The 22,324-nt window shown below is 36.5% G+C and overlaps 2 protein-coding genes across 6 annotated transcripts; both read right to left on the bottom strand.

Moving 5' to 3' along the window:
* Positions 1-3,100: 3,100 nt before the first annotated feature.
* kif23 (kinesin family member 23) lies at positions 3,101-15,049 on the bottom strand. Of its 2 annotated transcripts, XM_084409400.1 has the most exons (23): positions 14,945-15,049; positions 14,410-14,476; positions 14,202-14,330; positions 13,686-13,791; positions 13,259-13,395; positions 13,041-13,153; positions 12,786-12,953; positions 11,330-11,374; positions 10,334-10,446; positions 10,131-10,252; positions 9,393-9,495; positions 9,228-9,307; positions 9,025-9,144; positions 8,775-8,934; positions 8,465-8,626; positions 8,206-8,372; positions 6,568-6,741; positions 5,856-6,038; positions 4,582-4,815; positions 4,414-4,502; positions 4,235-4,313; positions 3,707-3,777; positions 3,101-3,610 (listed from the first exon to the last, which is right to left on the bottom strand). In XM_084409400.1, exons 1-23 carry the CDS (start codon positions 14,956-14,958, stop codon positions 3,595-3,597), a joined length of 2,652 nt encoding a protein of 883 aa, XP_084265526.1. In that variant the 5' UTR covers positions 14,959-15,049; the 3' UTR covers positions 3,101-3,594. The 2 variants fall into 2 exon arrangements, with proteins under 2 accessions (XP_084265526.1, XP_084265527.1); XM_084409401.1 differs by lacking the exon at positions 11,330-11,374.
* A 610-nt stretch (positions 15,050-15,659) lies between these two features.
* Positions 15,660-22,225, bottom strand: paqr5a (progestin and adipoQ receptor family member Va). Of its 4 annotated transcripts, XM_084408612.1 has the most exons (11): positions 22,085-22,168; positions 21,382-21,405; positions 21,235-21,285; positions 20,669-20,898; positions 20,368-20,495; positions 17,747-17,952; positions 17,489-17,615; positions 17,289-17,333; positions 17,103-17,199; positions 16,816-16,960; positions 16,071-16,694 (listed from the first exon to the last, which is right to left on the bottom strand). In XM_084408612.1, the coding sequence occupies exons 4-11, from the start codon at positions 20,720-20,722 to the stop codon at positions 16,468-16,470; spliced, it is 1,029 nt and encodes a 342-aa protein (XP_084264738.1). In that variant the 5' UTR covers positions 20,723-20,898; positions 21,235-21,285; positions 21,382-21,405; positions 22,085-22,168; the 3' UTR covers positions 16,071-16,467. The 4 variants fall into 4 exon arrangements, with proteins under 4 accessions (XP_084264737.1, XP_084264738.1, XP_084264739.1 ...); XM_084408611.1 differs by lacking the exons at positions 21,235-21,285; positions 21,382-21,405 and having other exon boundaries at positions 15,660-16,694; positions 22,085-22,225; XM_084408613.1 differs by lacking the exons at positions 21,235-21,285; positions 21,382-21,405; positions 22,085-22,168 and adding an exon at positions 21,667-21,843.
* Between the last annotated feature and the right edge of the window lie 99 nt (positions 22,226-22,324).

Genomic DNA, 22,324 nt, shown 5'->3' with positions numbered 1-22,324 from the left:
GACTCATGCTGGAATTGATACGGTAAAACCATCGCCATCGTTACAGTTTGAATCATGTTTAACTCTTTCCCCGGTAGTATTTCATTTTTTTATTGCCAGCCACTGCCAGCATTTTTGATAATATTAACAAAACTTTCATGGCCACCAGTATATTTTGTTGTATGAATATCTGAACATGCAATATATATTAAAAGAAAACGAAAACCAAAAAAAGTTTTATTCTAGCTTCGTGCATTCTTTTTTTATCAACACTTGAATGTTGGTAAGTTTCACAAAAAAGCAACATTTTGAACAAAAAGCTGAGAAAAACCACAATGTGCACAAGCGATGCTTTTATAGCTTGTTCTGCTCCATTTTTGCCTGTGTTTTGATCTGGAGATTCAGTACCCTCTTAGATGATGCGTAATAGCGCCCCCTACCATATAACATTAGCTATGATTTCCATCACCCTGTTTTTATGCGCATTTTGAAGTGTTGCATCAGAAACGAGTGATGGAAACTCCAAATTTCGGAAAAACTCCCTCAATCACTTGAGGTGGTTTTTGAATTGTGCGGAAAAGAGTTCATGCGAATTATGGGAGATGGAAACGCATTTTACAAATAAATTCTGACGTAGAGAACATTAAACCTACGTGTTTAATGGGCTGTTTCCACTGATGGTTTTATTTATTGTTGGTTACTAGGTTACCAACACCACCGTCATTCGCTCGAACAACTTCGCACCTAATTCGCATTTGTTTCTTTTTTGGCGAACTTTGAAAAGATTCGCTTCACGTTTGAATGGAAACCCAGCTAGTGAAAACTTGTAAAGCCGGAAAATTACGTTGAGAGTTAAATGTTGAGGAAGCCTCCGGAGCTGAAATCCAAATATGGCAGTGGGCATTTCGTTTTCAAAACGCGCTGCAAGCGATAGACCAATCACAACAGACTGGACCATCTGACGAATCAGAGCAGAGTAAGCTCTCTGAAAGGAGGGGTTTAGAGAGACTGAATCATTGATCTAACCATTTCAGACACTGTGACAAAAGAGGTGATGCTGCAATGTATATTTACCTTGGATGTGTTAAGAGACCTCTAGAACAATATTAGGAACCTTTAAAATAACATAATGGGCCCTTTAATATTTTGAGAACCAGACTATGGTTTTATTCTAAGCTGAAAGAGAAATCCCAGATAGAAAGACAAGGTGGATTCAGTTACAATTTTATTTAATTTTTTTCCTCAGAGCAGAAAAACCTTTGTCCACAAACCTCATCTCAGCTTGCTGTGGGAATGAGTGGTAGAATACGAAATTCTTTCGAAATTAAATTGGCAGTTTTGGCCTTGTAAGCAATCTTTTTAATCAAAAGGTAAATCCAGGAAGGAAGTTGAAATATTGGGAAAATATTTTGGAGGAAGTTTGCCTCATTTGAAATGGAATGTCTGGGCTCCAAACCTTTCAGACATGGTCCACTTCAGGTACTTGAGCAGAATTGCTACCGCTCTGACCTCCTTGACCTGTAAACATAGGCACACTTTTTGTCCTGATACAAAATTGCTTCCACTCAAAGCAGCAAACACTCAATCACCTGCTAACATCTTAATTCTAACCAACCGTAACCCACCAAAAAAATACAATTACAAACATGCAGGATGACTGTGCAGTCTTACATTTTGCATCAAGCTTCCTTGCCAAGCTTGATGCAAGGAAAACCCTGAATAAGCCAATAAGCTAATGACCCTTTTTAATAACCATTTACCACCTAATTTAATATATATATATATTGTACATAGATACAAATACAGCAATTTAATTCAACAGTCTGTCCTGGTGTATGAAGTAAACTGTTGAACTCTCAGGAAAAACAACTGATGGTCTTGGCTCATTCATACCATCATAAAGATGTGTAGAAATGTGTGTGTTCATATGTGGGAGATGTGTGAACAGTTTCAGATTATATTACGGTAATAATTCTTATTTAGATCCAATATCTTTGTGAGACTGAGTCTGTATTAAATATTTAATTGAAAACAGAAGCATGGCACCATACAAACACAAAGAGCTCAACCATTCAATATTCCAACAACAAAAATAGCACAGCCCTAATGTTTTTCTTTGTTGGTGCCAAAATGGGAGAAAGTGGTCAAATCAAGTGCTAAGCTTGACAGCTAAGCTTTCTGAACCGGTTTTAATGTCACTTGTCGTAATGTGCAAACAACAGCAGTGCATATTTCAGTAAGACGCATGAGATTGGCACATTTACTTCTGGCCTCTGTGAATTGAGGCTTTTAACGCATTTCAGTGATGCCAAATCAGATTTGATGCGTTAAGTAAATACAATTTCATAATCTAGTGCATAATCATTCTTTTAGACTGGATTTCAGAAACGTTTATTTACATGCCATAGCTGTTGTGCTCACTAAGGCAGAGCCAACTAAAATATATTTTGTGAGCAGAATAATAAGCTAACAGCACAGACATTCAATTCAATATTTGTCCATTGATATTCTGATAGATTTATCATTCATTTATTCGTATATTCTTAATGTGACTATCACTTTAACAAGATAATACAAAGCCCTTGTGTGTTAAGCATGGGTTCCTGTAGGTCAAAGAAAATTTGTTGGCTTTTTAAATAGGTTTAAAATGTTTAAATGTCTAACAGTCACTACTCAAACATGCATGACTGTAAAATGTCTTTTCCCCCCCCATCTACATGTCAAATTATATATTGTTTATTAATATTATTTTATGGAAATGACAAACACTTTAGCCAGAAAAACACTACTGCTAAGGCTAATTCATTTTAGGTTTTTACATTCAAATAACCTTACATAATCTGAAAAATATAAAATACAGCTTGATAGAAACACTGCATTCTGATATTTTCCTTGATTTTCCACTTTTCTTCACAACTCTCATACTTCATCTTAAAGTATCCATTGTCTACATGAAAATAAATAGCCTTACTGTAGGAATTAAAACCGCTGTCCTCAATAGTTTAAACACTACTGCCATCTACTGATTTCTTATAGAATCATAACTACTCTTAATGGCCGAGAGAACTGCATGACAAGGAATAGACAAATGTGTCAAATTAACCACTATGAATCAAATAAGTATATCATATGCAGTTTATTAACTGTTGTGTCTGCAGCATTATCATACAAATGAAACTACATGGAAAGAGTACTGTTCCAAGATGCTGCCTAGTGAAGTCATGAGAATGACTTACTAAAGGACTTATATAAACACACGCAAATGTTTGTCCTAACTGTCAAATTTCAAGAGTATACATTAACATATATATAAAATACACGCAAAAAGCTAATGTGCATAAGAGACAGTTAGAAAAAACAAAACATTTGTAACACTTTTTTTTGTTTTGTTGTTTTAAAAACCACCCGGACTTAGACTAAATGTGAATTTTACATGGCAACACCAAGGTAGAAAATGCAGTACAAAAACAGCTTTGGTGAACTTCTGTAGTCTTCTATAAAAAAAGATTCTTTACATAAAAAGCATTAAAAAGAAAGTTTAAATATAATAAAGTGAATTTGCTATTGCACACAGTGAGGAGAGGCTTCGGCTGTGATGGCAATGCGAGAGCAGTCTCAAGGCTTTCTGCGTCTATGAAACAAAAGCGGGTTAGTCTTCAGTTTCTAAAGTTACTTTTTACCTGTGACCAAAAAAAATTATGAAATGATACACAAATAGAGAGCTTACTTTGTATAGCCGTGATGCTGATATCCAGGTCCCAAGTTTGAGCCAGCTCTCATCTCCAAAGCCACAGAGCACTAGAGTAAAGTCAATGGATAGATTAGGAATATGTCATTTAAAATACAGAAACATATGCATGCACGCATTCAAAAAAGGATGCATTACATTGATCAAAAGTGACAGTAAAGACATTAAATGTTACAAAACATTTGAAATAAATGCTATTCATTTAAACATTCTATTCAAAGAATCCTGGGAAAGAAAAAGCCATTTCCACAAAAATATTAAGCAGCACAACAGTTAACAATATTGATAAGAAATGTTTCTTGTGCATCAGAACAGCATATTATGATTTCTGAAGGATCATGTGACACTGAAGATTAATGATGCTGAAAATTCAGCTGTGTCACAGGAATAAATGTTTTTGGCGTTTTTTTTAGGTTTTAAATACCAAAAAGTAATCATTGCCCTTTAAATGTGGGCACTTAAATGTTAGTGTGCATTTAGCTAGTTGACTACAGAATACTTCTTTACCCTCGTCTCCACATCAGTCCAGTCTCCCTCCATAGGCTCACCATCCGGGCCAGACTCTGATGATCGCCTCTTACGGCTACTATTTAAACAAAAAAATAAATATATAGAGAGCATTTACACAGAGACCTACAAGTTATGCACACATGACCACCAAAGCATTCAAACTTGGCAACAATCACCTGGCCACAACAGGGTTTTCCTGCTTGAGCGTTTCGATGTCTGTGAACTGAACAGCCTGTCCTCCACCTCTAGTTCTGAACACTTCACCCTGATAAAGAGCAAAGGATTTTAATTTCAGCAGACACACAACACCAGACTGAGCAAGACCACCAGAAAAAGGAAGCTACCTTGATTAGCTTGGTCTGAATCTCCCCATCCGAGGCCACCTCCTGGTGTGTCAAAACGTACTTGTCACACTTGGACAGAGCTTTCTCATTAGGAGCGTTTACTTTGATGGCATTGGGGATGTTTGGCTGGAGAACTGTATCCAGGTCCACATTAGTGCTGGGTGTATGATCAACCCACCTCTCCCCACCTGCGGAGTGCGAGCGTCTGTGTAGAGGCCGGACCGCCGGCCCAGTCTATTCAATTAAAACACACACAGTAAGACAAACAGAAAACAGACCACAAGCATGCTGAAGCGTTAGTGTGTTAGTGAATTTCTAAGCACAAACTAGACGTACCAAGCTGTTAGGAAGGGAAAAAAAGCTGGAGATTAGAGTGGGACGCTTTATCTTCAAAGAAAAAAAATAATAATCTGCTTTTCAGTCTGCAGATATTAAATCTTAAAAAGTTTAAGCTTTTAGCAATTTAAGCTTCAACAACTTATGAGCATAATCTGTCTAAAGTGTATGAAGAGCAACTAAACAGTATTGTGAGTAACGGATGACATTGAGAAGATGAAAACTCAAATTTATTCATCTAAAAGTGCAAAACATAGCCATTACATGGTTAAAATAAGCAGCACATAATACCTTAGAATTTTACATTCAGATCTTCTGGATAATATTTGGAGCAGCTTAAAAACAGATCAAAAGGTCTATATTAGTGTGAAGCTAAACCTACAACTACAGTAAGATACTCCACTGACCCAGTGATCCGTTTCCTCTAGGTCTACATCTTGCGGCTGGACAGGCACCTCTCTGGCCCAACACTTGCCTCTTCTCCTGCTAAGACTGTCGGGAAGGCCCTGAGCTCTCTTCCTACTGTCTGGAGGCGACTGGCTACCCTGCCTGCGAGACTGCGGGACTCCCTGCTCCCACTCAGAGATGCAGGAAGCCACTGACACACTGCCTGGTCTGGGGAAGTGAAGATCTGGCCTGACCGTCTGAGAGAAGTTATATATAGGCTCCAAGGAGGAGAGGGATGACTGCGAACCATTGTAGGGAGACTGAAAGTGACATGATTAGTTCACACATGGTTTGCATGCAACAAACACCAGTACATTAAAAACAACATTTACAGCATTAAAAACGGGTGGGAAATCTGTGAAGGCGCACAGGGTTATTATACACACATACTGCAAAGCAGACCATGCATGGACAAAGATGAGGTTTGTGGATTAGGTTAGGCATAATTTTCAGGGTCAGGCGGTCTAGAAACGCAAGTCAGTTAAACGTACAGGAACGGGTGACGGGGAGGCGGATCTCTTGGGGGGAACTTTGTCCTTTTCTCTGGAGGGCCGCTGTGGTTGCCGGTTCTCCGTCTTCCCCTCTGTCACAATGGCTTTGAGTTGTTTGAGTTTCTCATCCTTCACCCACAGCTTATTCTGCATCTCCAGCTGTTTGGCATTAACCCGCCTCTCCTGCGGAGAACAAACCATCCATGTATTACACCGACAAATTAAAAGAAAGATAGGCTAGTCTTTCCCAAAACAAACTAGTTTCAAATATGTGACCCTGGATCACAAAACCAGTCACAAGTAGCACAGGTATATTTGTATATTTGATACATTTTATGGGTCAAAATTATTGATATTTCTTTTAAGCCAAAAATCATTAGGATGTTGAGTAAAGATCATGTTCCATGAAGATATTTTGTAAATTTCCTACCGTAAACATAACACATTTATTTTTGTGAGTGAATGCAGCACAAATGGACAACTTTAAAGGCGATTTTCTCAATGTTTAGATTTTTTTGCACCCTCAGATTCCAGATTTTCAAATAGTTGTATCTCAGCCAAATATTGTCATATCCTAACAAACCATACATCAATGGAAAGCTTATTTATTCAGCAAAAATCTATGAATGTATAAATCTCAATTTCAAAAAATTTACCCATGTGACTGTGTGTGGTCCAGGGTCACATATAAGGTCTATGGAAAGATACTCACACATTCCTTCTCCCACTTGAGCTTGGCGTCAGTGACGATGCCCTGCATACGTGATTCCATGCGTCTCTTTTCAGACATTTCCCTTTGAAGCCTCTGTTCTCTGCTCTCCAATTCGTGCTGTAGAGATCGCTTGTCCTCTTCATAGATGTTGGTAGTTTTCTGCAGGATGTCAATCTGCACAGAATAGCAATGCAGATACATTAAAGCTGCCATATTCAACACTTCTTAGGTCAAGGTTTGTTGCAACATAGTAATTATTTCAACCATAATTATCATAGCCTAGTTTGTGTTGTGGAATGTCAGTTAAATCTACTGTGTACACTTACAGTTCAAAAGTTTGGTTTTATAAGATTATTATTTTTGGCAAGACTTATGCTCACCAAAACTGCACTTATTTGATAAAAAAAAAAATTATGAATGTAATATGATTATTTGTAATACTTTGTGGTTGAAAAGACTGAATCAGTTTCATACCTATACATTGCCTCTGACCTAGAGAGAGCAGTTGTCGCGTAAACACAGATTTGAATGTTTTGGTGTGATTGATTTACCTGTGTCTATTAAACCTTTGACATTGTCATTTAGGAATGAGATCATTTGGATGTTTGAATTGAGATCTTTTAACTATTAATTGTGCAGCACCATGTCCTTGTTATACAAGTATAAAGTTCTTAGAAACAGGGTTCCCACACCTTGGTTAAAGGCAGGGTAGGTAGAAATGGTCTAAAAATTTTATTTTTCAAATTTGTTTAAACTTTATGTACATATCAATACATAATTAAAATGTAAGTACTCTGAAAAAGAAAGTATCAAAATCGAGTGTCTGTAGACCTCTCACGACTGTTTTAAAGACATCTCATTATTTCCATTCACTCCACCCCCTCATTTCTGTGCTTCTTCCAAAGCCACGCCCCCAAAACACATGAACGCGCGACTCCGACCGCTGAGCTAGAGGACGCATTATTTACCTGAGACAAGCGGAGGGGAAGGGGCATTTTTTTGCCTGGTTTGCCTTCACTAACTGCATATGCCGGTACTGTAAATTTAGATTGCTCTTTCTCTGCCATTGTTTTGGTATTCCTAGGTTCAGTGCCTTCTTCTTCTTCGATAGATTTTATTGGCAGCTTGCAAACATAGTGCATTACCGCCATCTACTGGACGGAGGTGTGATCAGGTTCCGTGCCTCTCGCACTCCTCAAATCAAACGGTCGCGCGCAAGTGGGCAGGTGCTGTGTGGCAAAAGGGTGGTTGCCATGGTTGCGAGAGAGTGACAGTCGCCTAAGCCAATCCTTTGATTCGTCCCGAATCGAAATAATGAGCTGTGTTTAATACAGATTAAACGGTCTAGAGTCACTTGATTTTTATACTCTTTTTTTCAGAGTTCTTACATTTTAATTATGTATTGATATATATAGAAAGTTTTAACAAATTTGGATCTTTAATTTTTAATAAATCCTACCTACCCTGCCTTTAACTTCACATTCAAGGACCTTTCAAGGACTTTTCAGGTCCATTGTATCTATGCTTTTTTTTTTTTTTTTCACAAACTTTCAAGGACCCGTGGGAAACCTGTTAAAACAACCCTTTAGAAAAATATTGCACTTAATTATTATCCTGACTCAATGATGGTGCAAATACCTTGTACTCCAGCATCTTAGATTTCTTTTCCAGACGATCAATCTCGTTCTTCTGGTTCTGTATCATTTTATCCTTTTCCCCAAGCTTGCCACGCTGCTCATGGATGAAGTTCTCCTTGGAGATAATGTTGCCGTCCTGCTCTTGAAGCACAGACTTCAGCATGTTGGCTGAAACAAAATAAGGACCAGAAATAAAAAATAAAAAAAATAAAAGGTTGCACATGAAGGACAATATAAACCGCTCTGAATGATGATTTTACCTGTTTTATTGTACTCCTCTATCATCATCTGTCGAACCCTGTGTCTCTTCTCCAGGGCCTCGATGAGTCTGGGTAGAGTGACATCATCATTAGGGCCAGAAACCTCACAGGTAGGAAGTGGAGGAAAGGACTGAAGAAGCTGGTTCAATACTGTTGGAAACTCTGTAAAAGCACACATCACATATTGTAACATTAACAGTAACATTTAACCGAGACATTAGCCTGCATGTTAAAGAAACAGCACATGTGAGATGTTAACTTGTGTTACATTCTCAAATAATGTGAAAGTTCACACACACAAAAGAAATACCTCCATCTACAGGACCACCACGTTCCTCCAGTCTGCGAGTCAGCTCATCTTTGAAGGCTTGGTTCTTCTGTCGGCGACCAGCAGTATAGCCACAGATGGGCCGGTCAACAGGCCGAGCCACTTCCACTTCCTGAGTCATCTCAGCAAAGCGCATCACCAGCTGCACACAGATGAGAAACCCAAATATCACAGTACAAGTAGTATAAATCAACAGGAACAACCCATCTTTTGACCTGTTGATATTGCTTACCAATGTCTCCTCATAATCATCAGCTTTTGGATTTACACACACGACCATCCTAACTTTGCCTTCACCATCGAAGTAGTTTTTAAATAGATGGGTCACTTTAGAGTCTCTGTATGGAACCATCTGAGGACAAAAGTCAAGAGTGCCTTGATGTTGCTGAATTTAGACATTTTTAATTAAATGGTCAGTTGAAATCTTCCACATACCTTGTTCGTGCCACACATCTGGTTCTCCCTCAGTACCTCAATACATGTGCGCAGAGTCATTAAAGATTGGTTTATGTTGCCTGTGAAAAAAAAACATATGGTCTTCATATAAAACACCTCTGAAATCCTAAAGTCAATCTTTAGTGCTTAGTGCCATTGGCGGACCTGCTTCACGGAGACGACTGCCCTCTGCTCGAGTTCTGCTAGTACGTTCACTGCCAGCCAGATCCACCAGACACAACTGGCTCACGTTCACCTGATTCTTATCCTAAAAAAGGGAAGATCATAAATTAAAATCAAGTATTAGGTCAGTGGTGCCACTATCACAATTCAGAGCCCAACTTCAAAAAGTTGAAGACATCTAAGTCTTCCGCAAAGAGACAATCACTTTATATTTAGAAAAGACTTCATTTAGACATAGAAGACTATCCTTTTAACATCACACAATCCTTTTAAAAGCTTTATCTGACTTGTCTCAGCTTTGACAATGTGAAATTACCCACAAACATCAGGTTCTCAGAGGGTTGTGTCAAAATACTTATTACAGTGTTTAAAATGAAGGTGAAACTGCTGAACATTAGTTGATCACTAGGGGGTGTTAAAATAACTAGACATCACATTCACTAAATCTGCATAAAGATCAGGAACACTACAATTGTTTAGCTGTGCCAATAATAATAATAATAATAATAATAAAACATGCTTTATTTATAATGGGTAAAAAGAAAAGTTTCACTTGGCATTTGTCTGAACAACAACATCAGGTACCTAACAGTTAACAGAGTTATATTATTAAAACAAAAAAAATTGTGTAACTAGTGATTGTTTATTGCAAAAAAGGATAAAAAATTAAATAAAATGAATTAAAAAAAACACACTTTAAAGCATTAGAATTAAACCAACCTGAAGCACATTGTCTCCATCTGCATCCAGAGGTGCTTGTGCCAATTTAACAATGAACACACTATGAGAGCGGCTGGACTCACGGTTCAATTGTGTGTTTGCAATCCTGCGCTTCTTCTGACCTGTTTAGAAAACAGAAGTGGTCATACAATAGCTCTGCGTGCTAACGACAAACAAACCATTTGAAAAAAGCTAACATCTACCTCTCCAAAAGACTTCAAAAGCTTCCTCTGTTGACTTGACCTCAACCTCGGTGCACCCAGCCACATACATGTTGTGATTTTGATCTTCACGCAGTATTTTGGATTGGGGCGGTCTGAAATGTGAGAAAGCATGAGATCACTTCTGTAACCACAGAGTAGAATAAACTAATTATACAGCCATGTTGCAATGAAGCGCAGTTCCTGCATGGGTGTCTACTGGCAAGGAAAACAGACAGCCAAGACAAAAGCTTTTACACTGGCACAAAAAACTGATTTTTTACTCACATCTAACAGGTCAGAATTTTTTGCACACATGTAAACAAATCGAAACTATTTTCACATCCGATCTGAGCATTTTCCAAATATGGTTTTAAATCAGATACACATTTGATATCTGGACATCCGACCTGCATCTAAACGTATATTCGATTACAAGCCACCACAAGGCGAGGCCGACACGTTTGCCCACAAAGATAGCTTTTTAATGTCGTATCATGAAGCAGATGTGCCTGTAATTTTTTTTTTTTTTTTAGAATTCTTATTTCAAAATTACCCTTATTTTCCTATATATCCACTCGGTCAGATTTTGCACTGCTAAACATCCATGACAGCGGTTTTCTTGTATATGCTGGCAAATAATCACGGCCACCCGACATGAATTATATTTAAAAATTAATAGCATGGCCATTCAAAACCAGAGGGTCTACCATGTGCATAGTAAAGTGATCACCAACAATCATTTTGGGCGGGAATTAATGTAAACAGATATCGGATACCAGTCGTGTCTAAAGTAAATGTAAACAGGCAGGCCCCAAAAAAACCTGGATATGGTCAAAAGATTAGATCTGAGCATTAGGACATGTAGTATAAACGCAGCCACAGAGAGACTAAAAGCAATTGAAAGCAAAGACAGGACATGCAGCACAGCTACACAAAGGAAAGAAAATCCTTAAAGGCAGTAAGTCCATCTATAAATGGATTTCACTGGCCACGTACATGAACTCAGTGTTGTTTCTCAGAGGTGTGCCTGCACCATTCCACCTAATGAAAAAACAAAATACATTTATCTATAAACTAAGCTCACTCATATTAAATAACTATTTTTAACTTATTTTTTTATCCAATTAAACTAAAACTATCTCTGGATTGGTTACTAAATCTACCAAGTGTTGTCAATGAAAAATAATTGTATTAATAAAAAAATGATAAAAAAAGCCTAATAAAAAAATCATACTGACAAATATACAGTGAAATGGTAATATTGCTTGCTACAATTAAAAAAAATGTTTTTATTTTAAAATAAATTCGGCAGCTATTCTTCAGTCTCACGACACTTCAGACATCATTCTAATATGATGATTTGGTGCTCAAGAAACCTTTTTTTATCTTCAAAACTGTTGTGGAGCTTAATACCCTGGTAATCCAGAGTTCTCGCGAGAGCACAAGTTGAATTTTCTCAGCGAGTTACTCTGGTGTCGAGTAATGACGCTCATTAAATATGCCCCTCGATCTGAGCTGCACCAATCACATCGGGTTATCTGATATAGGCGGGCCAGAGGCGAGCTAAACAGATGACGACAGCGCTGTGATGTCGAAGTCATTAGTAAACATTGCAAGATGGCTATGGATGAACACCAGTTGTTTGAAACGGCTTTGGCCGCTATGAACGAGTTAGACTCGTTTTTTTTTTTTTATCTAAAACAGGAACAGAAGACGCCACTCGAATCTTTCCTTTGCAAGAAGGACGTTTTTGATCATTAATGCATCCATGCTGATTGCTGAATAAGTGTATTCATTTACTATATATACCGGTATTAAAGGTGAACTAAGTAACTTTTTTACCTTAACTGAACAGCTTCGGAGTCATTGGAATGGTTATAATACTTATTTCGGGTTGAATGGTGGTCGTTTCGCACCCCCCTGGTGCCCGTGGGCGGAAAATTCGCACTTGCAACTTTGGGGTGGCGGGCCGGCGGCCGCCGCGTCAGGAAGTATCGCGTAATAAAAGGTCTCGCAATGTAAACAACTGCTTTACGGCCAAAAGAAATCTGCTCAAATACTGTCATTATTGCGCTCCCTCACGCTGTCCGAACCCGAATGAAGAAGACGTTTTAAAGAAGGTCCCATCTGCTTTGATGTCGTTGATCTACTAGCCTTTGGTGTCTGAGAATCACCAACGAGTTTTTACAACAGTGTTGTCAAATATCAATCCGAAGCTGTGGGGGGAGCTCTAGAGAGAAACCTGCGAGCAAAAAGCGAGAATACAGCGTAGAAATCCCGAAGCTACTGAGTGCTGCTTTAAAAAAACCTGATTCCAAACTTTTGAACAGTACTGCATAAAATAAGTGTTTCATAAAGCATAGAGGATATACAGCGCACAAAGACAGTGAATGAGAAATGATAAAATCACTCATTTCAATTTACCACTAAATATCAAACTTAGCTAGCTTACTTGGGCTTTATTGGGTCAAAAGGAGTCTCCTCCAGGAGATCATAGATGTAGTTGTTGTAAATCTCAATGTAAGACACAAAGACACTATAGCTGCTGTCCTCATCCACCCCATCTGCTCTACAAGCATCCTCCGGGCTGATCATGTCAGCAAACTCAGGGTCAATTCGCCTACAAAACAAGAACAGCAGATAAATGTACTGTGTTTCGTTTAAATTAGATTAGGTTCTTTTGTAACTGATTTCAAATGGAAATAACCTTGAACTTGGGGTCTTCGGTACAGCTGACTGACTGTCTCGCTTCTGTCGGTCCAAGAGTGCATCTACCTGATTCTGCACCTCCATGCCATTTTTATCATCAGGCTTGAAAACCTAATGAGGGAAAGATCAAGATAGCTCAAAGATGGAAACTTTACTTATGCTCTTTTATTCTGTTATGCAAGAATAAAAGAAAAGTAAATTGATGAATTGACTCACATATCTCTTGGCCTGGTAGGGGCCAATGCTGTTGAAGATCATGTCAAGGGAACGCGGAAGCAGCCCACCTTGACCAGGTGAGCCAGTCATTGTATGTGTTTTCCCACTGCCGGTGACACCGTAGGTGAACAACAGGCCTAGTTTAAAAAGAAGAAAACTGCTGTCAGTCTTACCACAGACCAAGCTTAAGCCTAGTTCCAGACTAAAAGGCATGTTTGAGCCATTTTAACTGAAAGCAACTTGCACTAGCATATGTCTCAATATGCACACCAGTATTTATTTTATTTTTTTCATAAAAGGCATGTTTATGAAAGCTACTTAAATGCCCTAATTAAACTAATGCCTAATCCAGCTTAATCTAAGCCCTGTCTGTGAAACCAAGCCAGTGTTTTTAAATAACAAAATGTGTCCAGAAGAGCATATTTACCATTTTTACAGTGAATAAGGTCTTCCACCAGAGGTTTAGCAACATCTTCAAATAATTCCTTCTGTGTCGTTTTAATTCCAAACACTTTTTTGAAGGAATATTGTGTCTGAAACAGAAACGATTAGTTAACTTCAGTCGTCCAACAAAGCCTGACTAGTGCCATAAGCTTCAAAGAAATATTTTTCTGTTCCATGCAACACAAAATTATACAACAGCATTTTGCAAATGAGAGAAAGCAGTTCACTGAAAAGATAAGACTCAAAAAGGCACACAAGTTGTACGGACCACATTTATGGTGCTTTTACAGTCATTTTACAAGCTTGACAAACCTAGTACTCACTCATTTTTATTATATAGAAGAGTGTAACCATTGCATACATCAAAAATCACTTTGTGTTGCACAGAAGAAAAAGCCATACAGTATTAGAGCGCTGGAGGGGAGTAAGGGTGAACTAATCCTAATTCACACAAAAAAAAATCAGACACATTTTTAAAATAATTCTTGAGGGCACTCACCTCTTTGTATTCACCATTCCTATTGGCTTTGAGCCCATCAGGGGCATGTAACTGAATGGTGGTGTTGCTTATAACCTCAATACAGCATTCCTCATCATCTGCACCCAGTGGGCGCGCACGACAATACACCTGACAACACACACATCGCAGATTAATACGTTTATCGTGATTTTGATTAACTTAATATGAGCAACGAGTTACAACATACTCCAACAGGGTCCTTCTGGTTGTTGGAAGTCTTTTTTGGAGGAGGGCGGCGGGGGGTCTTGCCCTTCCTGTTACAAAAGCAAAAATCCAGACGTCATTCCGTCAGCAAATAACTTCAGTTCAAGCAAAATGAGTCTGGCTTTGGTTGAAAGGGTCCTAACTGGCAATAAGCGATATTTTTGGAGTTACAATAGGAAAACTGAACCAGCAATCGTAATTACTGGTTTTAACGTGAAACACTAAGTTGTTAGCGTACACGTTGGTAATAATGTGGTCAACAAATAATCAACCTACTAAAATAAATAGAAAACATGAGAAATTACGCGGGATTATAAACTGATCCAAAGTACAAACAGTGGTAATAACGCTAAATAAACTCAACGAGCCGTGAGCGAGTTAACGTTAATGTCTGCCAAGACCCACCTAACGTCTTTCTTGTGAGACCATAAACTCAGTTATTTGTAAATAAACAGACCTTTAATAATTCGTTATCAGTTTAATATAACTAAAGTACAAAATATGTATAAGACACTTACGGTTGCCTAATCATGTTGAGGTGTTTTAGCTCAATTCCGCGACGCTGTTGCCCTGTCCTTGTCCGTATACAACATTCGAAGTTCAAACGTTCCCTCTCCTGCGTCAGAAACTGATTTTTCAAATGTGACCAATCAGCGAGCTCAGAAGAGCGGATGTCCCGCCTCAAGCCCCACCGCTCTCCTATTGACAATATCCGGTTTTATCCAGAATCTAATAAACAAGGGAGAAAATGTGGTATTAATTTTTAAAGTCAATTTTTTTTAGAAAGGTTGTTTTATTGATGAATTTGTATTAGTGTATTGTTTGAATGTTTAATTGTGATGGTACACTGCAAATGTGGAAACTTATTTTAGCTTTGTGTTTACGCAATGCCATTGTAACCCGTCACTAGAAGTGAAGTTTGTGCTTTTACTTCAAGGACCGCTTATGGAAACAAGTTTTTAACTTTATTGTGCTATCCTTGACAAATGAGTGTATTTCACTACTTTTTTTTTTGTCTTAAAATAAAATACGAGTAGCTTTTCTGCCGAAAAACAACTAATATCTGCACATTGAACAAATAATATGTATAAATAATATTAATATGAAAATAAAAAACGGTAGAATATGATATATAGGAAAAACTAATACAAAAAAAAAAAAAAAAATAGTTTACTGGTTTGTTTAAGTGTTTAACATCAGGGCTATTTACATGGCAAACACAAGGTCAATATCACAATACATACAATTTTTATTATTATATAAAACATTTCAAGACATAAGATAAACATTGATATAAGATAGAAAATCTTAAATACATCTGGGTGATACATTCTGAAATATTCCATTTAAACATGTTTCTGCGTATCATAAAAATTACAGTCCAGCAAAATGTTTTACAATCAAAGTAACTTGACACGAGAGACATAAAAGGAGGACCTTAACCTATCAATAGAAACTCATTGCAAGTCTTGAGTAACCCAGTCGGCACCTAGTGAAGATGACTTGATCATGTCTTGATTTGAAGTTATGGAAGACACTTCTTTTTATACTGGTTTATTTCAGTTTATTATTTTTATATTCGTCCCATTCCTTCTGCCACTTGTTAGTGATGTACAAGCTAATTAATGGTCTGAAGTCAGAAGTCAGGTAGTAAATAGTTTATCAGTTTTATTTAGTAAAAATACAAAACTTTACATAATAACAATTTTACAGTGTTCAAAAAGGCTGATTATAAAAATGCACTTGTATATAAATGATAAGTCTGATTAATGTGCTTCAAAAACATGTAAATATTCTTTGAAATTGTGCAAATGTTAAAGAATTGAAGAAAAAAATTACTACAAAAACATTGATCAAAATACAACCTAATCATAAATTATACAGTCTTATACTCTTCCAGATTAAATAAAATCTCCTCAGGTTGTTCATAAAATTGCTTCTTTTGAACAGTCATACAATATATAAATATATTTTACACAGTTTTAGGGAAACTAACATGGCTGCCCGGAGTAACCTTATCAAATGTCACATTTCAAACTAACTAGTTCTTCACACCTCTGGTGGAGAAAAGTGCCAGACTAAAAACATATATTATACAAAGCCCGCTGACCACACTAAAGATTGCAGCTCCCGCAGTGTTTGAAAGGGTGATTGGTGGCAAATGAGCATGAAGCCACTGCTTCCGTGCAGCCATGTCCAGTTCATTAGCAGTCATCTGGAAATACGTGCCAATAATAGCAAACACGTGGAAGAGCTGATGACTGTGACCTGTGAAGGATGCATAAAAAAAAAAGAAAAAAGTTTATAATTAGTAGAGTTTACTGTTGTTCGCCACTACTTGAATTTGTGATGATTAGTTTAAAGGAAATCAAAGGATCTGTTATTGTACCTATGTAGTCAAAACTACCAGGAGCCAACCGTTCTGGCAGGTGTGTAGCAAAAAGAAAGCCAGTGAAGAGAGCCAATGACGTGTGCTGATAGTGAACCGTACTGGCCTCATTAACAGTGCAACCCTCACCAGCACACATAAAGATCTACAAAAGGAGGCCAAAAGTCCAAACAAAGGTACTTTACATAAATTAATTTTGTTCAATTTCTCAATCAATACAAATACAGCCAAAACAAAAAGTTAAGTTGTTCCCCCCCAAAAAAATAGAAATGACCCAAAACACTTACTCTATAAAAGAGAGGGATGTTGTCAAAGAGATATGGATAAAGAAAGGCGATTATCCTTAGACGTTTACAGAGCTTCTGATCTTTTCCCCCAGAGTACCTAAAAGAGAATAATAATTGTTTATTTACTGAAAATATATATTTTTTACAATCAAATATGCCAAGGTAAGAATGCAAAAGAGGAATTACCTTTTAATGCTGTGATAATTATACTGAAAAAATGGTAAACCAAGCCTTAAAACAAAAGAAATAAAATGTTTAGTCTTGACATATTAGCACAATATATACTTTCAGGAAAATGTATATTTGCAAAATGTAAATTCACAAAACAGGTTTGAAATATTTCCGTTTTTACTGGAATTACAGGTTTTATTGATTCCTTATCCTACCTTGAGTAGCAGGCCAGTGCAGTAGAGATCACAGAGTTGACAACAGCTATAGGAACATAATATTCATGAAATGTGCTATCAACCCATTTATCTGGAAATGAGTAAGAAGAGTAGGCGATGGCAGAACCTGTTGATGATCAAATACACACACACACAAAAAAAAAAAAAGAGGAAATGAAGGAAAGATTATTAAGACAAAAATATTAAAGAAGCGGAAACTGCATTTTACTCAGTAGTTCTGTTGTATTTTCTACATACCAAGGCTGTAGAAGCTGAGTGCTCCATAATCAAAGAAGAAGCAGATGTGCCTGGCCCGTTCTGACATGGTACTGAAGGTGTGAGCACAGCTGGAAGCGAGTGGGTACACACAACATGACAGCAGGAACACCAGCAAGGGCCAGGTGAACGGATCCTGCCAGTCATCCTGCACCAGCACTACTGTCAGCAGTTTCCATAAGAAGAACCTTGCATAACAAAAACATCCATTACTTGACAATCTAAAATCGCAAGCGCGCATCAAAGACGTGGTGTAGCAGTAGTCTGAATGCTCTTGCAATAAAAAGGCTAAACGCCACCCAAAATTACAGACACATATACATACATATATGTATACACACTGCCCAGCAAAAAATAAAATAAAAATTATATATATATATATATATATATATATATATATATATATATATATATATATATATATATATATATATATATATATATATATAATTTTTTTTTTTTTTTTTGCTGTATATATATATATATATACAGTGCAATGCATAAGTGAATACACCCATGCTAAAGTTGACTAAAAAGAGGAATAAAAAATCATATTTTGGAAATTGAACTTAATGCCTTAATTAAAAAAATGAGTAAAAATCCAACCTTTAAGGACACCAATTTTCTTTGTGAATGAATAATGTATCGTAAATAAACAAATGTTCTTCCTTAAAATACAGGGTGCATAAGTGAGTACACCCCTATGTTAAATTCCCATAGTGGCAGGCAGATTTTTATTTTTAAGTATTTTTTTTTTTTTTTTTTTTAGGATACTATGCATCTTGATAAAGTTCCCTTGGCCTTTGGAATTAAAATAGCCCCACATCATCACATAGCCTTCACCATACCTAGAGATTGGCATGGGGTACTTTCCATAAGATCATCTCTCAATGCAAATCAAACTAGCTTTTAGGCTAACTGAAATAAAACCATGCCAATCTCTAGGTATGGTGAATGATATGTGATGATGTGGGGCTATTTTAATTCCAAAGGCCAAGGGAACTTTATCAAGATGCATAGTATCCTAAATTTTTTTTAAAAAAAATACTTAAAAATAAAAATCTGCCTGCCTATATGGGAATTTAACATAGGGGTGTACTCACTTATGCACCCTGTATTTTAAGGAAGAACATTTATTTATTTACGATACATTATTCATTTACAAAGAAAATTGGTGTCCTTAAAGGTTGGATTTTTCCTAATTTTTTAAATTAAGGCATTAAGTTCAATTTCCAAAATATGATTTTTTTATTCCTCTTTTTAGTCAACTTTAGCATGGGTGTATTCACTTATGCATTGCACTGTATATATATATATATATATATATATATATATATATATATATATATATATATATATATATATATATATATAGAGAGAGAGAGAGAGAGAGAGAGAGAGAGAGAGAGAGAGAGAGAGAGAGAGAGAGAGAGAGAGAGAGAGAGAGAGAGAGAGAGAGAGAGAGAGAGAGAGAGAGAGAGAGAGAGAGAGAGAGAGAGAGAGAGAGAGAGAGAGAGAGAGAGAATACGGTTTGGATTCATATAGGCAAATGGTTAGGAGTCTATGATTGGATCATTATTGCAGTGATTATTATGTATCTAGCATGTTTTACATTTGGCAACAGTTCTTCTAACACTAACTGGTTGCGTTGTTTTTCATTTCTGAATCAACCATGTAGGAAGACACATCATGGCCAGATCTTAACCAAAAATTGATGCACCTTCTGATTGAAATAAATGTTGTGATGTCATTTCCATCAAGAGCAACATACATTTTTGATCAAGACCTTGTATTGACAATGCAAGAGTCGAGCACTCTGTAAAGTCTACTCCAGCACATCCCAAATACGTTCAATGAATTTACATAACATAACACTGCAATAATGATCCAGTCATAGACTCTTAACCATTTGCAAATGCTTGCTTATTTCTTAAGCATAAGCATTTGCATTACTATATATATATTAGTTTAAATAAAAAATTAATGTGGCAACAATTAAGTTGATCTTACAGGAAAATTCTAAATTTTAACATTAGCAAATGTAAACATATGGGTCAATGATGTGACGGGTCATTTTTTTGTCCAAAGGCCTTAATAATAATAAAAAAACAAATATATAACATCCAAAGTATGTAAGGTAGTACAACTTGATCTCTTTTACTGAATCCAAAAGGTTTTAATTATATTTTACTACATATAAAGGTATTTTAAAGATTTTGAAGTGTCAAAAGGTCATTCGTTAAAACCGATATAGTAAATATTTAAATGGAATAATATTGTTTTTAATAACTAAAGGAACTACAATAATATAAATATAAAGCAGATAAGCAATATAAAGCTATATACACTATCTCAACATCAATGTCAAATCAGTTTTTAACTTTCAAATCAGTGGTTAAACCGAATGACTTCCATCTTGTAAAAAATGACAAAAAAACAGTGTTAATTGATTGTACAAACCACAAAATCTTATTGTTAACACCTAGGTAAACTAAAAAATGGTTTCAAATATAGTTATATCTCCATTCTATTTTTTTACACTTTTAAAAACCTTATTCGTCAATGACCCATACACAAACGATGAATGCTGAAACTGAATTTACCATGTAGGCAGAAAATGAGTCCAAATATTGAGTGTTTCATTTGTTAGTTGGAAAAGACTAAGCACACACTCTTTGGCAGAGCTGCATGGGTGGCGATACCCTGAAATGATGCCATCCTCATGGAAGACCTATAATGAAACATATATTTATTAACTGAAATTTGAATTTATCAAGTTAAATGTATCTGCTATAATAGTTTATGACTGACATGATAAATCGCAACTCAACCAGTGTACAACAAATTCAACAGTGCTAAACAATGATATTTCTTGCAAAGTAACATCAGCACTGAAAAACTTACTTTTGGAACTTGGTTGATGGTGAACACTTGAGGTAGCTTGATGAGATTGAGCATAGTAGAGGAAGGCTCCAGCAATTACAAGATGAAGAGACCAGCTGCCATCTACAGAGCTTCTTCTTGATTCCCTGTGATTGCTTTAGAAGTCTTCTCTTTAGTGTTCCCCTCGATTATAGTATCTCACAGTCCAGTACCCATCTCAGGATGTTTCTACAAAACCTCCCTAAGTGCACCTATGGGAGTCAATAGTTTCAAGATGACGTTTTGAATCTACAAGTCCTTCATACATAAAGCTGTTATCTGGAAAAGCGCATCAAAACAACACATCACATATTGAAATGTAAAAATGTGTTGCTGTCTAACCAATCACTTGTGTTTTAGGATAGAGACGAACTAAATGTCTACGATAGCCTTTTAAAAACCTGTTATGAGCAGCAGTACAATAGACAGGTTTATCAACCTAGTCATAAACCTTGTTGCTGCAAATTTACCTTCCTGAATAAACACAAATTTAATCATTAAACCCCTATTATTCTCATATTTATACTGCTACCTGAAAATCACCATACCTCAAGTACAAAAGGTTAGTAGATCATTAACTTAAACACTGGAGAGGAGAGCTGGGGAGAAAGAAAAAAAAAAATCACATGTCTTTGCCCTTAACTTTTTTTGTTAGGTAGTAAAATCTTCCATTGATTAAATATTGTTTAACATACCTTCTTAGAGGGATGTGTAAAATCCTAAAAATAACATATATGACTGGTGTATCAGAGCTCATATTTTGGGAATATAGCCTATAGCATAGAATACACAAATACAAGGGTCCTAAATCTGTATTGTAACAACAATCACTAAAATACTTAAATGGAAAGATAACAAGTAAAATGTAACTCAACTACATTGTGCAGTATCATTAATAAATATTAAACAACGAGGTACATTTTTTTAATTTGGCAACAATAGCCTAGACTTGACAAAAAAGTCAAAGCACACAGGCTCACCTGAGGGGAAAAATAATCCAAAATCCATCTAAGCATATAATAATTACAAGGTGGAAGTAACGTTAGATATTGTCTTTAACATTCTGATTTCAAATATTGATTTTGATTATTGATTTGATAAGTGTATACATCAAAAATGTGAGGACACAGTTTAATCCATAACATCACATCAAATCTGATTTAAGTGAAGCTCATTGCTCATAATGAACAACACGTGGCGCGAGTTCACACTGAAAATGGCAGGCAAAATTCTTCTTGAATTAATTATTTTCCCTACAAAGCTGTTGCAAAATATAAAGACTGCAAAGGAATTAAATACTTCATTGCATATTATAAAGAAAATACCTCGTTTTATTTCTGAAAAGACAGTAGCTTTCGTCAATAAACGCAGCTCAAGTCTGTTCTTTGTCACACTTACCGTCAGATGTAGATGTGTTTTCGACGTTCAGTGTGAGAAATGAATAAACAACACACTGTGACTGTTTGATATTTTTCCCCTTCTGAAAACGAGTGGGAGGACAACATGCCTTTCTTTGTTTTCGTTGTCAGCTGTAAGTCCATGGGCTTCTGTGATTGGCCAACACACACGCGCCGTATCCAAGACGCTAAAATCAAATCTCCCACTGCAAGCACAACGCGACGCCCACCAAAGTGGTCT

The sequence above is a fragment of the Rutilus rutilus genome, assembly GCF_951802725.1.
Source record: "Rutilus rutilus genome assembly, chromosome: 5".
NCBI classification, from domain to species: Eukaryota; Metazoa; Chordata; class Actinopteri; order Cypriniformes; family Leuciscidae; genus Rutilus; species Rutilus rutilus.
Note: the sequence above shows the minus strand (reverse complement) of the source record. Positions and strands in the feature narration are given on the sequence as shown.

Coding starts and splice junctions, on each gene's coding strand:
- kif23 (XM_084409400.1), bottom strand. Junction 13,792..14,201: donor GGAATGGTGAATACAAAGAG/GTGAGTGCCCTC, acceptor TTTCTGTTTCAG/ACACAATATTCCTTCAAAAA. Junction 9,145..9,227: donor AGATGTGTGGCACGAACAAG/GTATGTGGAAGA, acceptor TTTTGTCCTCAG/ATGGTTCCATACAGAGACTC.
- paqr5a (XM_084408611.1), bottom strand. CDS start 20,722: ATGCTCAATCTCATCAAGCTACCTCAAGTGTTCACCATCAACCAAGTT. Junction 17,616..17,746: donor ACTCAGCTTCTACAGCCTTG/GTATGTAGAAAA, acceptor GATCATCAACAG/GTTCTGCCATCGCCTACTCT. Junction 16,961..17,102: donor ACATCCCTCTCTTTTATAGA/GTAAGTGTTTTG, acceptor CTCCTTTTGTAG/ATCTTTATGTGTGCTGGTGA.